This window comes from Anser brachyrhynchus, assembly GCF_964034855.1.
Source record: "Anser brachyrhynchus genome assembly, chromosome: 7".
Lineage (NCBI taxonomy): Eukaryota > Metazoa > Chordata > Aves > Anseriformes > Anatidae > Anser > Anser brachyrhynchus.
Window position 1 is genome coordinate 40136053 of NC_137701.1, and position 15342 is coordinate 40151394.

Consider the following 15342-nt stretch of genomic DNA (forward strand, 5'->3'; position numbering starts at 1 on the left):
TCTGTCTTTATGGGCATCTTGGCCCACACAATATTGGTCAGCCTACCTAGACTTGAAGTCATTAGTACAGCTGGGTAAATATCATGCTTTGTAGTTCTCTGATGACTTTGAAAAATCAGAGACTGAATGTTATTGCAGGTCAGGCCACAACAAAATCAGCAAAAACAATATTCAAAGCATGAGTGAGAAAAAAAGGGGCCGCAGACAACTGCTGAAGGAAGTCCTGAAATAGTTCACTCCTAAGCCAATCATGTCAGGAACTTCTGAACAGTATTTTACATACATGGACATCAAGAACATCTGGAGTGAATGCAGTTTCCAGGCAAATATTCTCAGCCAATTAATTCCTGATGAAAATGCAAAATGGGAAACTGCTTCCTGTTTTACAGAATCTCCACGGTTAGTCCCATAAAATTAGGGGGTGAAACAACACAAATCTGCAAAACATCCCAGGGCTGATGAGTCTGCAGGCTCCTTCAACAACCCCAAGGAAAATATTTGCCAGTTTTTCCTCAAAGGACGGAGAAGTCCTGTGTAATTACATGCTGAACATTTAATTTAGCTCACAAACACAGCCTATCAAGCAAGGCAGGCAATTCCATGTGTCCCACCCTACGGAATCTACAGAGTATAGGGCAAAATGCACCTGCTGGAATGTTCCACACAGCCAGTTTCATCGCTTTCACATTCATACGGACTGTGAGAGGTTACAATAACACCAATTCTAGATTAAGATCATTCTTGTTTGAGGACCATTGGGTACATTAACAGTGCACTCTCGCTCATTAACAATACACTCGGTCTAGACGTAATCTACGGTTTATGATAAAAGCACACTGGAGAACAGCGTTAGTAGCTGCCACTCTTTATGGCAAAATCTAAAAGAGGTCAGGTAAAAACTCTATGAATCTAAGTAGGCACACCCTTAAGTTAATAACGCTTTGCACACATATCGTTGTGGGCTCTTACGTTGCTGATGTTCTGAGCGTTGACTTTGGATTGCAGCATTACGGGAGTATCAGAAGGTATGGAGATCTGCGTCTTATCTTTATCCCAGGCCTCACGGTACAGATGCTAAGCAGAAAGGAAGCACAATGATATTTCACTGTGATCTGAACACTGGCAAAAAAAACAACACTCATGGGAATTCTTTGGTAATGTTGGTTCGCATTGGTTTCAAATTAAACGTTCTCACGATAGAAACTGCGGTCTCTACCACTCAGAAATGTCATTGCACAAATGAAAGGTAAGCAAAAGGTAAGCTTACATCGCTGAGCTGCAAAGCATTGATCTTGGCCTGGACGACATCTGGTGTGTCAGTTATGCTGGTGAACTTCAACTCCTCCGGACGTGTGCGGTACAGCCTCTCGTTGAGGATTTCCTGGGCTTTCTTTGCTTTAACCACATCCACAGAACCTTCTGTCAGCCAGCCAATGCCTCGCAACCACTCCAGGTCCGACTTGTACACGTTCTACAAATAAACCAAAGGGTTATGCCCCTGCAGAGACAACTCTACAGAGAGCTTCCCCAGGCGCAAGGCTTTCCCCAAGCTCCTTCTCCAACAGTCACACATCAACAGTCAGCGCTGAGACTGCAGCAGACCAATCCCTTCCCACCCATGGCTTTTGGTTGCTTCGCACAGCAACACAAGTGGCCATCTTTTAACATGCAAGGTCATCCACACAAATTCAATAAACCGTACCAGGACTGACTGCATCTTCACAAGCACGTCCTTCAGAGAATATTGGCACACTCACAAACATTGCCCACACACCTGACGGAACACTTGTCTACAGTTACTCCCACTCACATCACTCTGCAGGTCGTAGGCTTTCCTGGCGTGGATCACGTCATTCTGGTCAGGCAGACAGGTCCACTGGTGCAGGTAGTGGCGGTAGTCGACATCACTGACCAGCATCTGGCACTCCTTGGCTGCCTGCACTGACAACGCATCAACGGGCAGGTGCACCTGGGCCTTCGAATCGTGGTATGCCTTCCTGTAAATGCGGTCGTTCTGCAGCAACATGGCACGCGCGGCAAACGACAGCTTGGGATCCTCTTGGGCTGTCCGGCACCCGATGTAGTGGCCTTTCTGCTTCTCGTGAGCTTCTTTGTACTTGTACTGAGTAATGTTAAAAGAAGTACGATAAGAAATATTTTGCTACTGGTTATGAGTCATTTTCTTTTAATTTCTCCTGAGTATATTCATTTAGATTTTAGAAATGCATAATGTTTTCTTGCATCTATTTTACTAAATTGTTATTGTGTATGATTTTCTAACATCCTTTCATGTAAAGAATTGCAGTAGAATTTTCCTTTTGGAAGTTGTTGCACATTATCCTCCTGCACTGAATTTTATCTTGGTAGGCATTCTATATGCATCTAATATACCATGATTTGTCATGTCACTTGTAGCTTTTTACTTGATTCCTATTTCACAAATTAACTGATTAAATGACGGTAAAGGAAGAACATACATCACTCGCGATATCTCTTGATGCCTTTGCACTTCGGATTGGAATCGCATCAGCTCTCAAGTCATAACCCTTCTTTTTGGCATCTTCCCAGGCTTGTATATAAAGTTTCTACACAAAAGAGGACAGAAAATGGTTTCTGAGTATTCATAAAGGTGGAATTTCTACATTTTATATATTTTTTTGAAAATTCTTGTGAAAGCATATTTTAAAAGAACTGTACGTTTAAAGAAATGCTCACTTAATTTCCCAATTTCCATTAATTTATTATATGTATAAATATTCTTACATGGCTAACATTAGCTGCATTGGCCTTCGCTAATAAAATTGTCGGAGTGTCAGGCATGACGTGAATTGATGTTTTGTCTGCATCCCAGGCTTCTGTATATAAACGCTAGGAGAGAGGAAAACAGATTCCATTAAGAAGTTTAACTAAGCAACAATGAGAAGACTGTAACCTTGAAAGCATTATTTACCAAAAATATGTCAATGATATAAAATAAAAGTAATCTTGAGTCAGAGGCAGATCTATATAACCAAACTAATATATTTCTCCAAAGAAAGTATTTTACATGCTGCTGGTGTAATTCAAATAAGCTTTAAATACCGTGGTATAGTAAAGCTTCTCATTGAACAGCTCAGGTAGGAAATTTTGTCCTTCCTCATAATTTCTCGGGCTAAGTTGGCCCAGCAATTGATTGATTTAAGGTTGCTAGGAAACTGCAGTAGGAGTAAAATTATATACTTTACTCCACTGTAAGAATTGTTTGATTGATGTTTCTTACTGAAGAGACAGAGTAGGTATATTGTGATTCTCATCCTCCAGGTCTGAGATAAATTGTAGAAGATTCACTTGCAGAGAACTTAAGTTATTTCCTCATTACTTGTTCATCACGCAGTATCTGACACTCAATTAACAATACAGCACTACAGCAGCTGCAATAAATGCCACGATATTCTACTATATCGTGTCTTATAGCATGTTCATGGCACCATTAGCTCTATACGTACCCTAACACCATGCCAGAAACTTGTCTCTGCAGATTTCACAGTGTTGTCTAAGAACTGTGAAGATATTTAGTCTGTTCTGTCAGAGATGTGTTTTGCATAGTGAAGTAGCTTTAACAGAATAGAAAAACTATACCAAACAACCATTTACAATAGGAATTTAGACAGGACAGGAAAAAGAGAGAAATTCAACCAAATCTTTAGTATTGCTCTTGAAAAATATGTGACGTAGTAAAAATGACCAGAAAAACTAAGTGTTTAGTTCAGACTGAGACCCAAGATAAAATACCCTTTTCCTGTGCAAAGGCTGAATTAAGGGCATTCATCTTCTCTAAGTCCATAGCAAATCTGTACAGTCTTACTCTGGATTTTCTATTTTTCACCTTATGAACAAGATCTATCAGCTAGTAATACCAGTGTTTTTAAGGGAAAACAAAACAAAACACCTCACCTTGTTCATTATCTCAGCATTTTGCTTGGCTAATACCATAGCCAAAGAATCTGTCACGCTAGTAAATTTAATTTGGTCTGCTGGTTGACGATACTTCCTTTCACTCAGGATTTCTCCAGCTTTCTTAGCTTTCTCAACATCCATGGAACCAATAGGAACCCATCCAATACCTCTAAGCCATTCCAAGTCAGATTTGTAAACAGCCTGAAAAATTTTGAAAGTTCATCATATATGTGCAAGTGTGTGCAATATCAAAATAACTGTATATAATATCTTATCCTATACAAGGAATTTTATATATTTTTGCATAGTAGCAGTATTTGGCTTTGAAACCAACTTTAATTTTTGAAGAAAGAGTAAAAGAATTTTTAAATAACAAAAGGGGAGTTATTGAAGATCTCCATGAATACCACAGTTACAAAGAAATTATACCTCAGGTTAAAGACAAAGAAGACGGAATTAAATATAAGTTTGATGACAACATATTAAACATTTCACCTCTACGAACATGTCTGATGCAAGCAACTAAGGAATATTATATCTTTAAAAAACGATTTTGCACAAAACCAAGTATATTTAATTATGTATTACAAATCTAACAATTTACTCACATCGCTCTGCAGATCATAGGCCTTCTTAGCATGGATAACATCATTCTGGTCTGGCAGACAGATCCACTGGTGCAGATAGTGGCGGTAATCAATATCGCTGACCAACTCTTGGCATTTCTTGGCCAACACGATACCCAGCATGTCCACGGGGCTGCTGAAGTGCGTCTTTGTCTTCTCAAAGGCCTTCTTGTACTCCCGGTCACTCTGGATCTTCGCTACATGCATCGACCACATCATCTTGGGATCATCCTCTATGTTTCGCGCTCCAATGTGGTGGCCAAGCTGCTTGCGATAACCTTCCTTATACTTGTACTGAAATTAAATATATTAATATTCATATGGTATAATTATCATTTTATAAATGATACACACAGATTAACATAATCAGTAGTTTTATTTGATTTAGACTTTTCTACTATTTCATTACCTTTCACATTAAAAAGAATTATGACAGGTATCATTATCTCTGAATTTGATACAGTTATACGTCCTGTTTTTGGTTGGAATACACTTAACTTTCTTTATAGTGGCTGGTACGATGCTGGGTTTGGGATTATGATGAAAATAGTGTTGATAACACACTGATGTTTTAGCTGTTGCTGAGCAGTGCTTACACTGACTCGAGGACTTTTCAGCTTCTCATACCGCCCGGCCAGTGAGGAGGCTGGGGGCGCACAAGCAGTTAGGAGAGGGCACAGCCAGGACAGGTGACCCAAACAGACCAAAGGGTATTTCCTACCACATGACATCATGCTCAGCAATAAAAGCTGGGGGAAAAGAAGAAGGAAGGCAGGGACATCCGGAGTGCTGGCGTTTATCTTTCCAATTAACCACTATGCATGACGGATCCCTGCTGCCTGGGGTTAAACCACACCATGGTATCACACATTTAATTAACTAAACGCTGAATGTCATGTACTTACTAACAAGTCTGATATTCCACATTGTTTTAATGTTACGATTAGAATATAACGATTAACTTATTATAAAAGTTTATCACACAAACCCTTGAGAAAAAGAGTGACTTGGTCTTCACACTAACAGTTTAATTATCAGTATTGATGGAAAAAAAACGACGTTAACAATGTTATGCTTTGTTTTAGTGATGTTTTCTGATCTCATAAATGAGAATTGTCATAGTCACAGCATATTTTTTATTCCATTTTTGTATTCAGACATCTTGATTTTCAAGACAGCATTCCAAAAGAAATATTTTTTCCTCAGGAAAAAAACAAGTTAGAACTTTTAGAATTGATTTACAAATTTAGTAATTAGTAATTACTAATAATTACTATATTTGGGAAAGAAATTTCAAAGTATTTCCTATTTTGAATCAGAAATTAATTTGGTAACTCCAGCATAGAATTGTACACCTTACTGAGTATCCTACTTCAGCACCCATGGACATCAATGGAACTATCAAAGTGGACATAGATTTATTATTTCTATTATTTTCTCTATTTATTACTGTGGTATATAACTTGTGCATACAAATACTGGCTATCCCTTTCATGTGCTAAGAACATGCAGTAGAATCATTTGATTTCAGTATTATCTATTCTATACTCAAGGTACTACATGAAAAAAACAGTGGAACAAAAATTCTGATTCTTTTGCTTTACCAAATCCATACAGACATGATGAAAAGACTGCTTACATCACTGGCAATCTCTCTGGATGCTCTGGCAGCTTGAATAGGAATGGCATCGTAACGCATGTCATGACCCTTCTTCTTTGATTCTTCCAAAGCTAGTTTGTACATATTCTGTGAGAAAAAAAAAACATTTGTGTTTCAAAAATCAGGTAATTTACCCACTTCAGTTAAGCACATCTGTGCAATAAAACAAATTGAATCCCCCCAAAATATTGTTAATGTTCAGACAGCCTAAATATTTGAACAAAGCTCTATCTTCTCTAGAAGGTAAAAAAACAAAACAGATTTTGCAATTTTATGGTAGATACCCAGAAACTGGAAATCATCTAGGGATGGGAAAGAAAGGAATATTCTAAAACTTAAATTATTCATTTCCATACTTTGCTATAGAAATTATTTCTAGTTTATGGTATATAACATATTAAAAAAGCCTGAGTTAGATACCTAGGAAGTAAATTCAGGGAAAAGAACAACTCTGATGTTATCAGCATAGCTGGCCATTTGTGGAACTAAACAACTTGACAACATTATAATATTAAGTAAGAGTCAGAGGTGACAAAATTCTACTACTCTGAGCTCTTCAATTTTACTTACCTGACTGTAGTTTAATTGGTTTTGCTTAGCTAGCAGGATTTCCGGTGTGTCAGGCATGACATGAACCATGGTCTTATCTTTATTCCATGCTTCAGTGTATAAACGCTAAGAAAGAACAGAGGAAGAGATTACCATTATGTTCCAATATAAGTTAAATACTCATAAACCAGCTAAAACATAAAGGGTATTAGGCAAAATTAAAGGAAGCAGCATGAATATATGCTTACATTTGTAATCAGATACAGATAACAATTTCTCTTCGTAAAAATAATTTATCTGAGGCAATTCAACACTTAGAAAACTGCTATATTAATTAAGAAAAATGAATAAACCAAAGCATTATTACTACTCACTGCATAGACATGTCGAATAAAGGATTAAAATGGAATATGTAGAATATCTTGAGCTGAGTCTTCCATTACATAGCTGTTAGTTTTGATTGAAATAAAGACAGCACACTATTCGAAAAAAGCATCATCTCTGAACTTCAGCATTACTTGTCATCATGGTATTTCAAGTCTTCCTTCTCCAGGGTTTAGCTAGACAGTGATGACATGTTACCAGATTGGATCAAGACTCACCTTATTCATCGTCTCTGCATTATGCTTGGCCAAGACCATCTCTAGAGAATCAGTAACACTAGTAAATTTGATTGTGTCCGGAGGCTGACGGTATAATTTATCACTCAAGATCTCTCCTGCCTTCTTGGCTTTTTCAACATCCAAGGAACCAATTGGGACCCAACCAATGCCCCGCAACCATTCAAGGTCGGACTTGTAGCAATTCTATTGCAAAAAATACACAGGTTATTCTAAAAATAATAATGCAATTTACGTAGTGCATCTTTTCACAGATGTTTAATTAAACTCAGTATCAACTTCTAATACAAATAAATTCCAAAGCCCAGACAAATCTTAGCTGATATCACTGCAGTTCATCTAGATGCAGAGTGAAACCATTATCCAAGCTTCACAGAATGACAAATAATAAATAGCCCAAATTACAGAATTTCACTTAATATCAACTAGCAAACATATCTTATTAGAGGTCTGAGTTTCAATAATACTTAAAAATAAGTCTTGAAATTTGTTTTTACCACATTAGTATCTGATGCCCTGGACCACCTATGTAAAATTTCAAATACACCCCTCCCCAAAAATGAAATAAAAGGTACTTGCATCACTCTGCAGATCATAGGCCTTCTTAGCATGGATAACATCATTCTGGTCTGGCAGACAGATCCACTGGTGCAGATAGTGCTTGTAATCAATATCACTGACCAACTCTTGGCATTTCTTGGCCAACACGATACCCAGCATGTCCACGGGGCTGCTGAAGTGCGTCTTTGTCTTCTCGAAGGCTTTCTTGTACTCCCTGTCACTCTGGATCTTCGCTATGTGCATTGACCACATCATCTTGGGATCATCCTCTATGTTTCGCGCTCCAATGTGGTGGCCAAGCTGCTTGCGATAACCTTCTTTATACTTGTACTGAGATATAAATCAAGATATTTTGTTTATTTTTTAAGTATAAAATTCAGCTACTCATTTTAAATGTTTCTAATAACAAAGTCTCCAAAACACTCTAAAATCTACAGCCAACAAAATACGCTCAAAGTAATTATGGGGCTAATAACATGGATTCTCTGATTAAATTTCTAAGACTTGTATTAGAACCCTAAATTGAGAAGTGTGAGAATTTTTTTTTGAAAAAACACTAATATTAGTGATAAATAATCCTGATTTATACGTACTATATAAAGATATAATTAACAAAACATTAAAGTACTAACATGATAGCAGCATTATATTGTCCATAATTTTTACAAATCAGTCTTTATACGTATATAATAATTTACTTCCAAAAATGTACACTTTGAGTTTAGAGTTTAATTGAAATGCCTTTTACAGAATTTAACTGATAGTTTTCAGGTTGTAGAGATCAGATATCAGCACACAAAGAAATAAAAAGTTTATATCTTACATCACTGGCAATTTGCCTGGATGCTTTGGCAGCTTGAATGGGGATAGCATCACTTCTCAGATCATAGCCTTTCTTTTTTGATTCTTCCATGGCTTGTCTGTAGAGTTTCTAGAAGAAGAATTAAACAATAGGATTCATGTAACTAAATTCTTTATATTAGATTCTGTGCAAAGCAAACTGCTCGTGAGTAGATTAAAAAAAAAAAAGTGTTAACTTTTATTCTAACCCAGCTTTATGTTTCTTAACTCAAAGCCTCCGAGAAGCAGCTCTTAATAATTTGTATTGAATGAGGATCTTTGCTAAATACTTTAGATAACAATTTTTTTTCTTTCAGTACTTTAATAACACAGATTGCAACTTCATAGATAAGCTACTCCTCCACATACAAATAGAATAAAACTTACTTTCTAAAGCCTTCTCTTACTGATGCGAATATATTTACCTAAGCTAACATTGAACACTGGAAACAATGTTCTTCACAATTGTGCTGGAATTTTTTTTTGTCTTTCCAGTGTTGGAATGAATTTTGCACCTTCCCAACATTAGGCACAGTGGGAGAAAGAACCCCCAGAAATTCACTGGAAACACACTTTTCAAAGAATTTATTCTAAGTAGCGCTCACAGACGTATGTATACACTACTGTACAAAAGCACAAGTGATGCTTTTAAAGTCACAATTTTAATTATAAACATTTGGCGTCACTCAAAGAAATAGATGGTATCATCTATATCAGGTTTATCAGGATATTGATAACCCAGCCATGAAACAGACCAGTTACATCTGGAGATCGAACAAACTCACCGCACTGTAGTTTTGCATGTTCTGCTTTGCTAGTGTGATTTCAGGTGTGTCGGGCATGATGTGAACTTGTGTCTTGTCTTTATTCCAGGCATCTGTATATAAACGCTGCAGGAGAAACAACATATGTTAGGAGGGAAAAAAAAAAAGATGGCTACTTGGAGATCCCATATATAGGGAGAAAAATTGCAGAACTGTACTCCCAGTGAAGTCTAAAAAATCCTTATTCCTTACATAGCAACGAGACCTTATATTCACTTCTCAAGATGCTTAATTTACAGCTTAAGAATTTGTAACGTAGAAAGAATTCAGTTTTAAAGGAAATGTTTGCAAAAAAAGGCTTTCAACGGAAGGCTAATCAGACACACACAGATTTAAATTCTAAGAACAAGGCCTCACTGAAGGAAGAAATGGTTTTGTTGACATAAATAGGATTGAGATTACAGCCACAGACTCAGAAAAACTCTTACATTGTGAGAGCTATGTTGAATTGTTTGAAATACAGATATTTCAAAGACTGATCTGAAACAAGTAATTTAAATCCTAGATTACTAAATATATTTGATAAATTATTAGATTTATTAAACAAATGGCTAAATTGTTTTATTAAAAATTAGATGGAAGATAACACTACTAGATACATGCTAGAGTATGTAGAAAGCTTTACAACTCATAATTAATATTTAACTTCATAACTTAGAAGATATTGTTATATTAGCACTTGCTAAAAATAAATTACCAATTACCTGTTGATTACCAAGAATGAAACAGACTTTTAAAGTCTCACTGTGCTGAAACTGCACGCAGGAACAGACTTGTATTGCTAGACCTCTCTCTCCAGGGTTTAGCTGGAGTGTACTGACATGTTACCAGATTGGATCAAGACTCACCTTATTCATCGTCTCTGCATTATGCTTGGCCAAGACCATCTCTAGAGAATCAGTAACACTAGTAAATTTGATTGTGTCCGGAGGCTGACGGTATAATTTATCACTCAAGATCTCTCCTGCCTTCTTGGCTTTTTCAACATCCAAGGAACCAATTGGGACCCAACCAATGCCCCGCAACCATTCAAGGTCAGACCTGTAGCAATTCTATTGCAAAAAGTACAAAGACAGCCATCTCATTAATATTGCCAGGTAAACATTTCATATATCTCATGCAAATAATGCTTATTTTCTGTTAGTCTCCTTCCTCCTAGTTCAATCGGCAAAACAATCCTTGTTTACGACCTAGATTCAAATCCCAATCCCCGTCTTCAAGAGGTATCATTCACCGAACAACATGTATAGGAACAGTCAAAGGGTAAATGATGTAATTAAAACAAAATCCTGAAAGCCAGCATAAACTTTTCCTGTAATGTATATTCCCAAGAAACAGGAAGTCATTCAGTAAGGAAGAGCAGGTTTTAAGTTAAACAATTTTCCCAAGACAGAACGGAAGAATTCCAGTGATGAAACTTAAAGAAAAAAGTCATACGGGGCAATTTCCTCTTTATATGTAGTTAATCTGCATATATAGGCATTAAAGCTATCTGTTATATTACTTATCTGCTAATCTTCTATTATGCTAATGGATTTCCTGTATTTAAACCTTCATACTATTCAGTATTCCTTATTTACAGATTCACTTACTATTGTCTTATGACCTCCTCTTGGAACAAGTAGAGAAAAACACAATGTGAAAAAACACTGCAACAGAAACAGGTCAGGAGCTTCTGCATTTTGTAGAGAGTAGCTTCTATCTTTTATACGCTTTGTACGTAAGGGAAATTACATACACAGCAGAACATCAATGCTCATCAGTGAGTACTCACATCACTCTGCAGATCATAGGCCTTCTTAGCATGGATAACATCATTCTGGTCTGGCAGACAGATCCACTGGTGCAGATAGTGGCGGTAATCAATATCGCTGACCAACTCTTGGCATTTCTTGGCCAACACAATACCCAGCATGTCCACGGGGCTGCTGAAGTGCGTCTTTGTCTTCTCAAAGGCTTTCTTGTACTCCCTGTCACTCTGGATCTTCGCTACATGCATCGACCACATCATCTTGGGATCATCCTCTATGTTTCGCGCTCCAATGTGGTGGCCAAGCTGCTTGCGATAACCTTCCTTATACTTGTACTGTAGGCAAAAAGATGTTCGTTGAGTTTTATTTCAGTTTTCTTCACATACTAAGAAAAGCCCAAGTAGAACAACCTCCAGAGAACTTTGTATGTGAAACCACGGAGACGTTAAAGTACGTATTCAGCTGATGAATTGCAATGTGCAGCTACAAAGGGATTTACCTAACATTTTCTGACTGTTGTAACCTTCACGTTTTCCAAAGCACACTATGGCCAACATATTAAGAGCTCCTCCTCAGTACGTGAGAGAATAAAAAGTGTGTAAATTACAGAATCAATAAAAAAAACTCAAAAGTTCAGTATATTTACCCATTTCCATAGAGAGTCAGTAGGTGACTTTCAAGCACAAAGGAGAATTTTCAATATTAATATCTAATCATCAAGGAACCCACTACTTTTACACTGCCTTTACCTCTTACAAAAACTCTGCAATGAGAAAATTCAAAAGTATTGCACATTCAAAGAAAAGAGGTTCTGAATAAGAGACTTTCACAAAATTAAATAAATGAAAGGCCAAATCAAAAAATAATGGTCTATGCAGAAACACTGTCACAGATGTAAGATGCAGACACAGAGAAACTGTCAAAGAGAGTGTGCCACCAAGGCCTTCTGCGTACTTACATCACTGGCAATATCCCTGGAAGCTTTAGCAGACTTGATAGGAATGGCATCTTCCCGGAGGTCATAGCCCTTTTTCTTCTCTTCCTCCATTGCAAGCCTGTACAGTTTCTGAAAGAAAAACAAGCGTTCCCAAGTGACCCCAACTACACTTCTTCCTGCACCGCCTCTGCCCACGGATGGACACCGAGCCCACACGGAACACCTACCTCACTGAGGTTCTGCTGGTTCTGCTGGGCCAGCAAAATACCAGGTGTATCTGGCATAATGTGAACGCTGGTTTTGTCTTTCTCCCAGGCAGACGTATATGCACGCTAAAAAGGTGAGCACAACGTGAAAGATCATGCAAGCACAGGGAAACAAACAGAAACCAAACTAGCTCAACTGGGCCTCTACCAGCCTCTAGGTCTCAACATACTTAGGCACTTTCCTTTCCCCAAGACTTTTAAAGTCTCACCCTTTTCTTTTTCGTACCACACCCAAACTCTGCTCCAATTACAAAAAACAGACATTCATCTAAAACAAGGAAGACAAGTCCGACAAATCCCCCAAGCAGGAGGACAGTGTTGCCTCCACCAAAACCCTGGCCCTGGAGGGAGAAGAGCTCTAGAGCCCTGCCAGAGGCACTCCTTCCCCTCAGGCTGAAAACACAAGGGAATCTCACTTGGTTCATAATTTCAGAGTTGTGCTTCGCCAGAACCATAGGCATAGAGTCAGGAATGCTCGTGAACTTGATGGTGTCCGGGTGCTGACGATACTTCTTGTCACTCAGGATCAGGCTTGCCCTCTTGTTCTTCTCATCGTCCAGCGAACCACTTGGGGACCAGCCAATGCCTCTCAGCCACAGAAGGTCCGACTTGTACACATTCTGAAATGACAGGCAAGGACACAAACAGCTCAGCAACATCCTCAGTGTGTGCAAGCACCCCTCCTACCAAGGGAAGCTCCGCCTGAGAAGGAACATTCCCCTGGGTCAACACACCAGACAGCACAAAGGAGCTACCATGCAGCACGGCTCCCGTTTTACCGAGCCTTTGTAGACAAAAGCCTCTGTAGGCAAAAGGGACAAAGATCTGCCCCATCCTGCAATCTTGGCTGACTTAGGCACACACTAGGACCGTTACACCCCACCATCTAATGCTCTTTATACCACGCCAGCTTGTGTTTGCCCAGTGCCAGTCCTCCAAGATTCCTGTGCCCTTCCCCTTATGGAATGATCTTTAGCCACTTTCTGCAACCATTCCCTCCACACAGTCAAAGGAAGACACAACTCTTCTGTGATCATAATATACAATGCCACACAAAATTCTTCCTCAATGATTCAAAGAAAACCAAAAAACACTCAGTACGTCAGTATGGCCATAACAACCTCTCATAGAAACAGCCCAGGTTTATGGTCCCCAACTGCATCTTCCCCAACAGTCAAGCAGAACTCAAGGAGGACAGCCCGTTTCCCACACATCTAGGAAAGAACAACTTACATCGCTCTGAAGGTCGTACACTTTCCTGGCTTGTACAACATCGTTCTGGTCCGGCAGACACGTCCACCGATGCAGATAATGCTTGTAATCAATGTCACTGACCAGCTCCTGACACTTCTTGGCCAACACCACACCCAGCATGTCCACGGGGCTGCTGAAGTGCGTCTTTGTCTTCTCAAAGGCTTTCTTGTACTCCCGGTCACTCTGGATCTTCGCTACATGCATCGACCACATCATCTTGGGATCATCCTCTATGTTTCGCGCTCCAATGTGGTGGCCAAGCTGCTTGCGATAACCTTCCTTATACTTGTACTGTAGGATTAAAGAAGCTCAGTAAGTTTATGCTCAGCCCTTCTTCTTCCTCTCAGCACTGTTCTGGAGCAACTCCTGTGAAAAGTGCTTTGCTAATGGAACCTGGCAAGATCACCATGGGAACAGGCATCCAAGTGCAACGTACCCCACGATGGGCTACACCTCCATCCCACCCCAGGCCTGCACCAAGACACTGGAGCCACACGGAGGTCCAGACTGCAACCCCAACCAAGCCAGCTCAGGAACTAGGAGCAATGTGCCTGTACAGACAGCAGCTCCACACAACCCAAGCAGCCTCACTGAGAGGCCAGCTCAGCAGCTGGGGTGGAAAACGGGACAAAACCCATCAGACTGCTCCAGCAGGCAATCTGGCCTTCATCCTGTACTGCTCTGTCTGCTCTCACCCACGCAGCCCCCAGCAGCCGACACACTCCTCTGAACCAGGCTGCCCTCACAGTGCGGAGGACTCTTTCTCCCAGCTCAGTGTGTCCTCAGCTTTTCTGCTGGCTGCCTGAGTTTGGGCAGTGACATGGAACTGCGCTACACTTTTCCCTCCCCCAGTTCCAAAATGTCCAGAAAGCCTGAGGAGAGATTGAGCTCATCTTCCCAGACTAACAGAACAAACCGAAACTACAGAACGTCTCATGAGAGAGTAAATTCAGCCCCTGCACCCTAAAATCATGTTCTGCAACACCAGCTGGGACAAAGTAACAGTGGCCTGAAAATGACTGCTCCACTCCAGTCCACACAGAAATGATAAACGTCCCTGTCATATCAAAAAACTTGGTTTGGGTTTTCTTTTCAATGGTCCAGCTCATCAGGGTAGCTGCAGGCATCAGGCGAGTGCACATCCGTACTGACAGACTGGCCCTACTGAACCTCTGCCACCAACGCCTTTACTGACTAGCTGAGCGGTAATGACAGGTACGTGCTCTGTGGGCTACACTCATCTAAGTTTGCAGTCCCTGGTCTTGAGCTGCAAGCACAGGGAAACTGTCCAAGAAAGTGTGCCACCAAGGCCTCCTGCGTACTTACATCACTGGCAATATCCCTGGAAGCTTTAGCAGACTTGATAGGAATGGCATCTTCCCGGAGGTCATAGCCCTTTTTCTTCTCTTCCTCCATTGCAAGCCTGTACAGTTTCTGAAAGAAAAACAAGCGTTCCCAAGTGACCCCAACTACACTTCTTCCTGCACCGCCTCTGCCCACGGATGGACACCGAGCCCA

The 15342-nt window shown here is 39.7% G+C and overlaps 1 protein-coding gene across 5 annotated transcripts in view; it reads right to left on the reverse strand.

The window, feature by feature from the left end:
• Nucleotides 1–15342, reverse strand: part of NEB (nebulin) — a 125119-nt gene that overhangs the window by 68956 nt on the left and 40821 nt on the right. For all 5 annotated transcript variants that reach the window (XM_080599187.1, XM_080599189.1, XM_080599188.1 and 2 more), the window contains 20 exons: nucleotides 15151–15258; nucleotides 13804–14115; nucleotides 12987–13190; nucleotides 12532–12636; nucleotides 12326–12433; nucleotides 11391–11702; nucleotides 10465–10668; nucleotides 9578–9682; nucleotides 8776–8883; nucleotides 7971–8282; nucleotides 7374–7577; nucleotides 6793–6897; nucleotides 6202–6309; nucleotides 4545–4856; nucleotides 3934–4137; nucleotides 2764–2868; nucleotides 2478–2585; nucleotides 1811–2122; nucleotides 1268–1471; nucleotides 970–1074 (listed from right to left, as the gene is read on the reverse strand). In XM_080599187.1, the coding sequence (XP_080455313.1) occupies nucleotides 970–1074; nucleotides 1268–1471; nucleotides 1811–2122; nucleotides 2478–2585; nucleotides 2764–2868; nucleotides 3934–4137; nucleotides 4545–4856; nucleotides 6202–6309; nucleotides 6793–6897; nucleotides 7374–7577; nucleotides 7971–8282; nucleotides 8776–8883; nucleotides 9578–9682; nucleotides 10465–10668; nucleotides 11391–11702; nucleotides 12326–12433; nucleotides 12532–12636; nucleotides 12987–13190; nucleotides 13804–14115; nucleotides 15151–15258 (3645 nt within the window). The remainder of the gene's footprint in view (nucleotides 1–969; nucleotides 1075–1267; nucleotides 1472–1810; nucleotides 2123–2477; nucleotides 2586–2763; nucleotides 2869–3933; nucleotides 4138–4544; nucleotides 4857–6201; nucleotides 6310–6792; nucleotides 6898–7373; nucleotides 7578–7970; nucleotides 8283–8775; nucleotides 8884–9577; nucleotides 9683–10464; nucleotides 10669–11390; nucleotides 11703–12325; nucleotides 12434–12531; nucleotides 12637–12986; nucleotides 13191–13803; nucleotides 14116–15150; nucleotides 15259–15342) is intronic.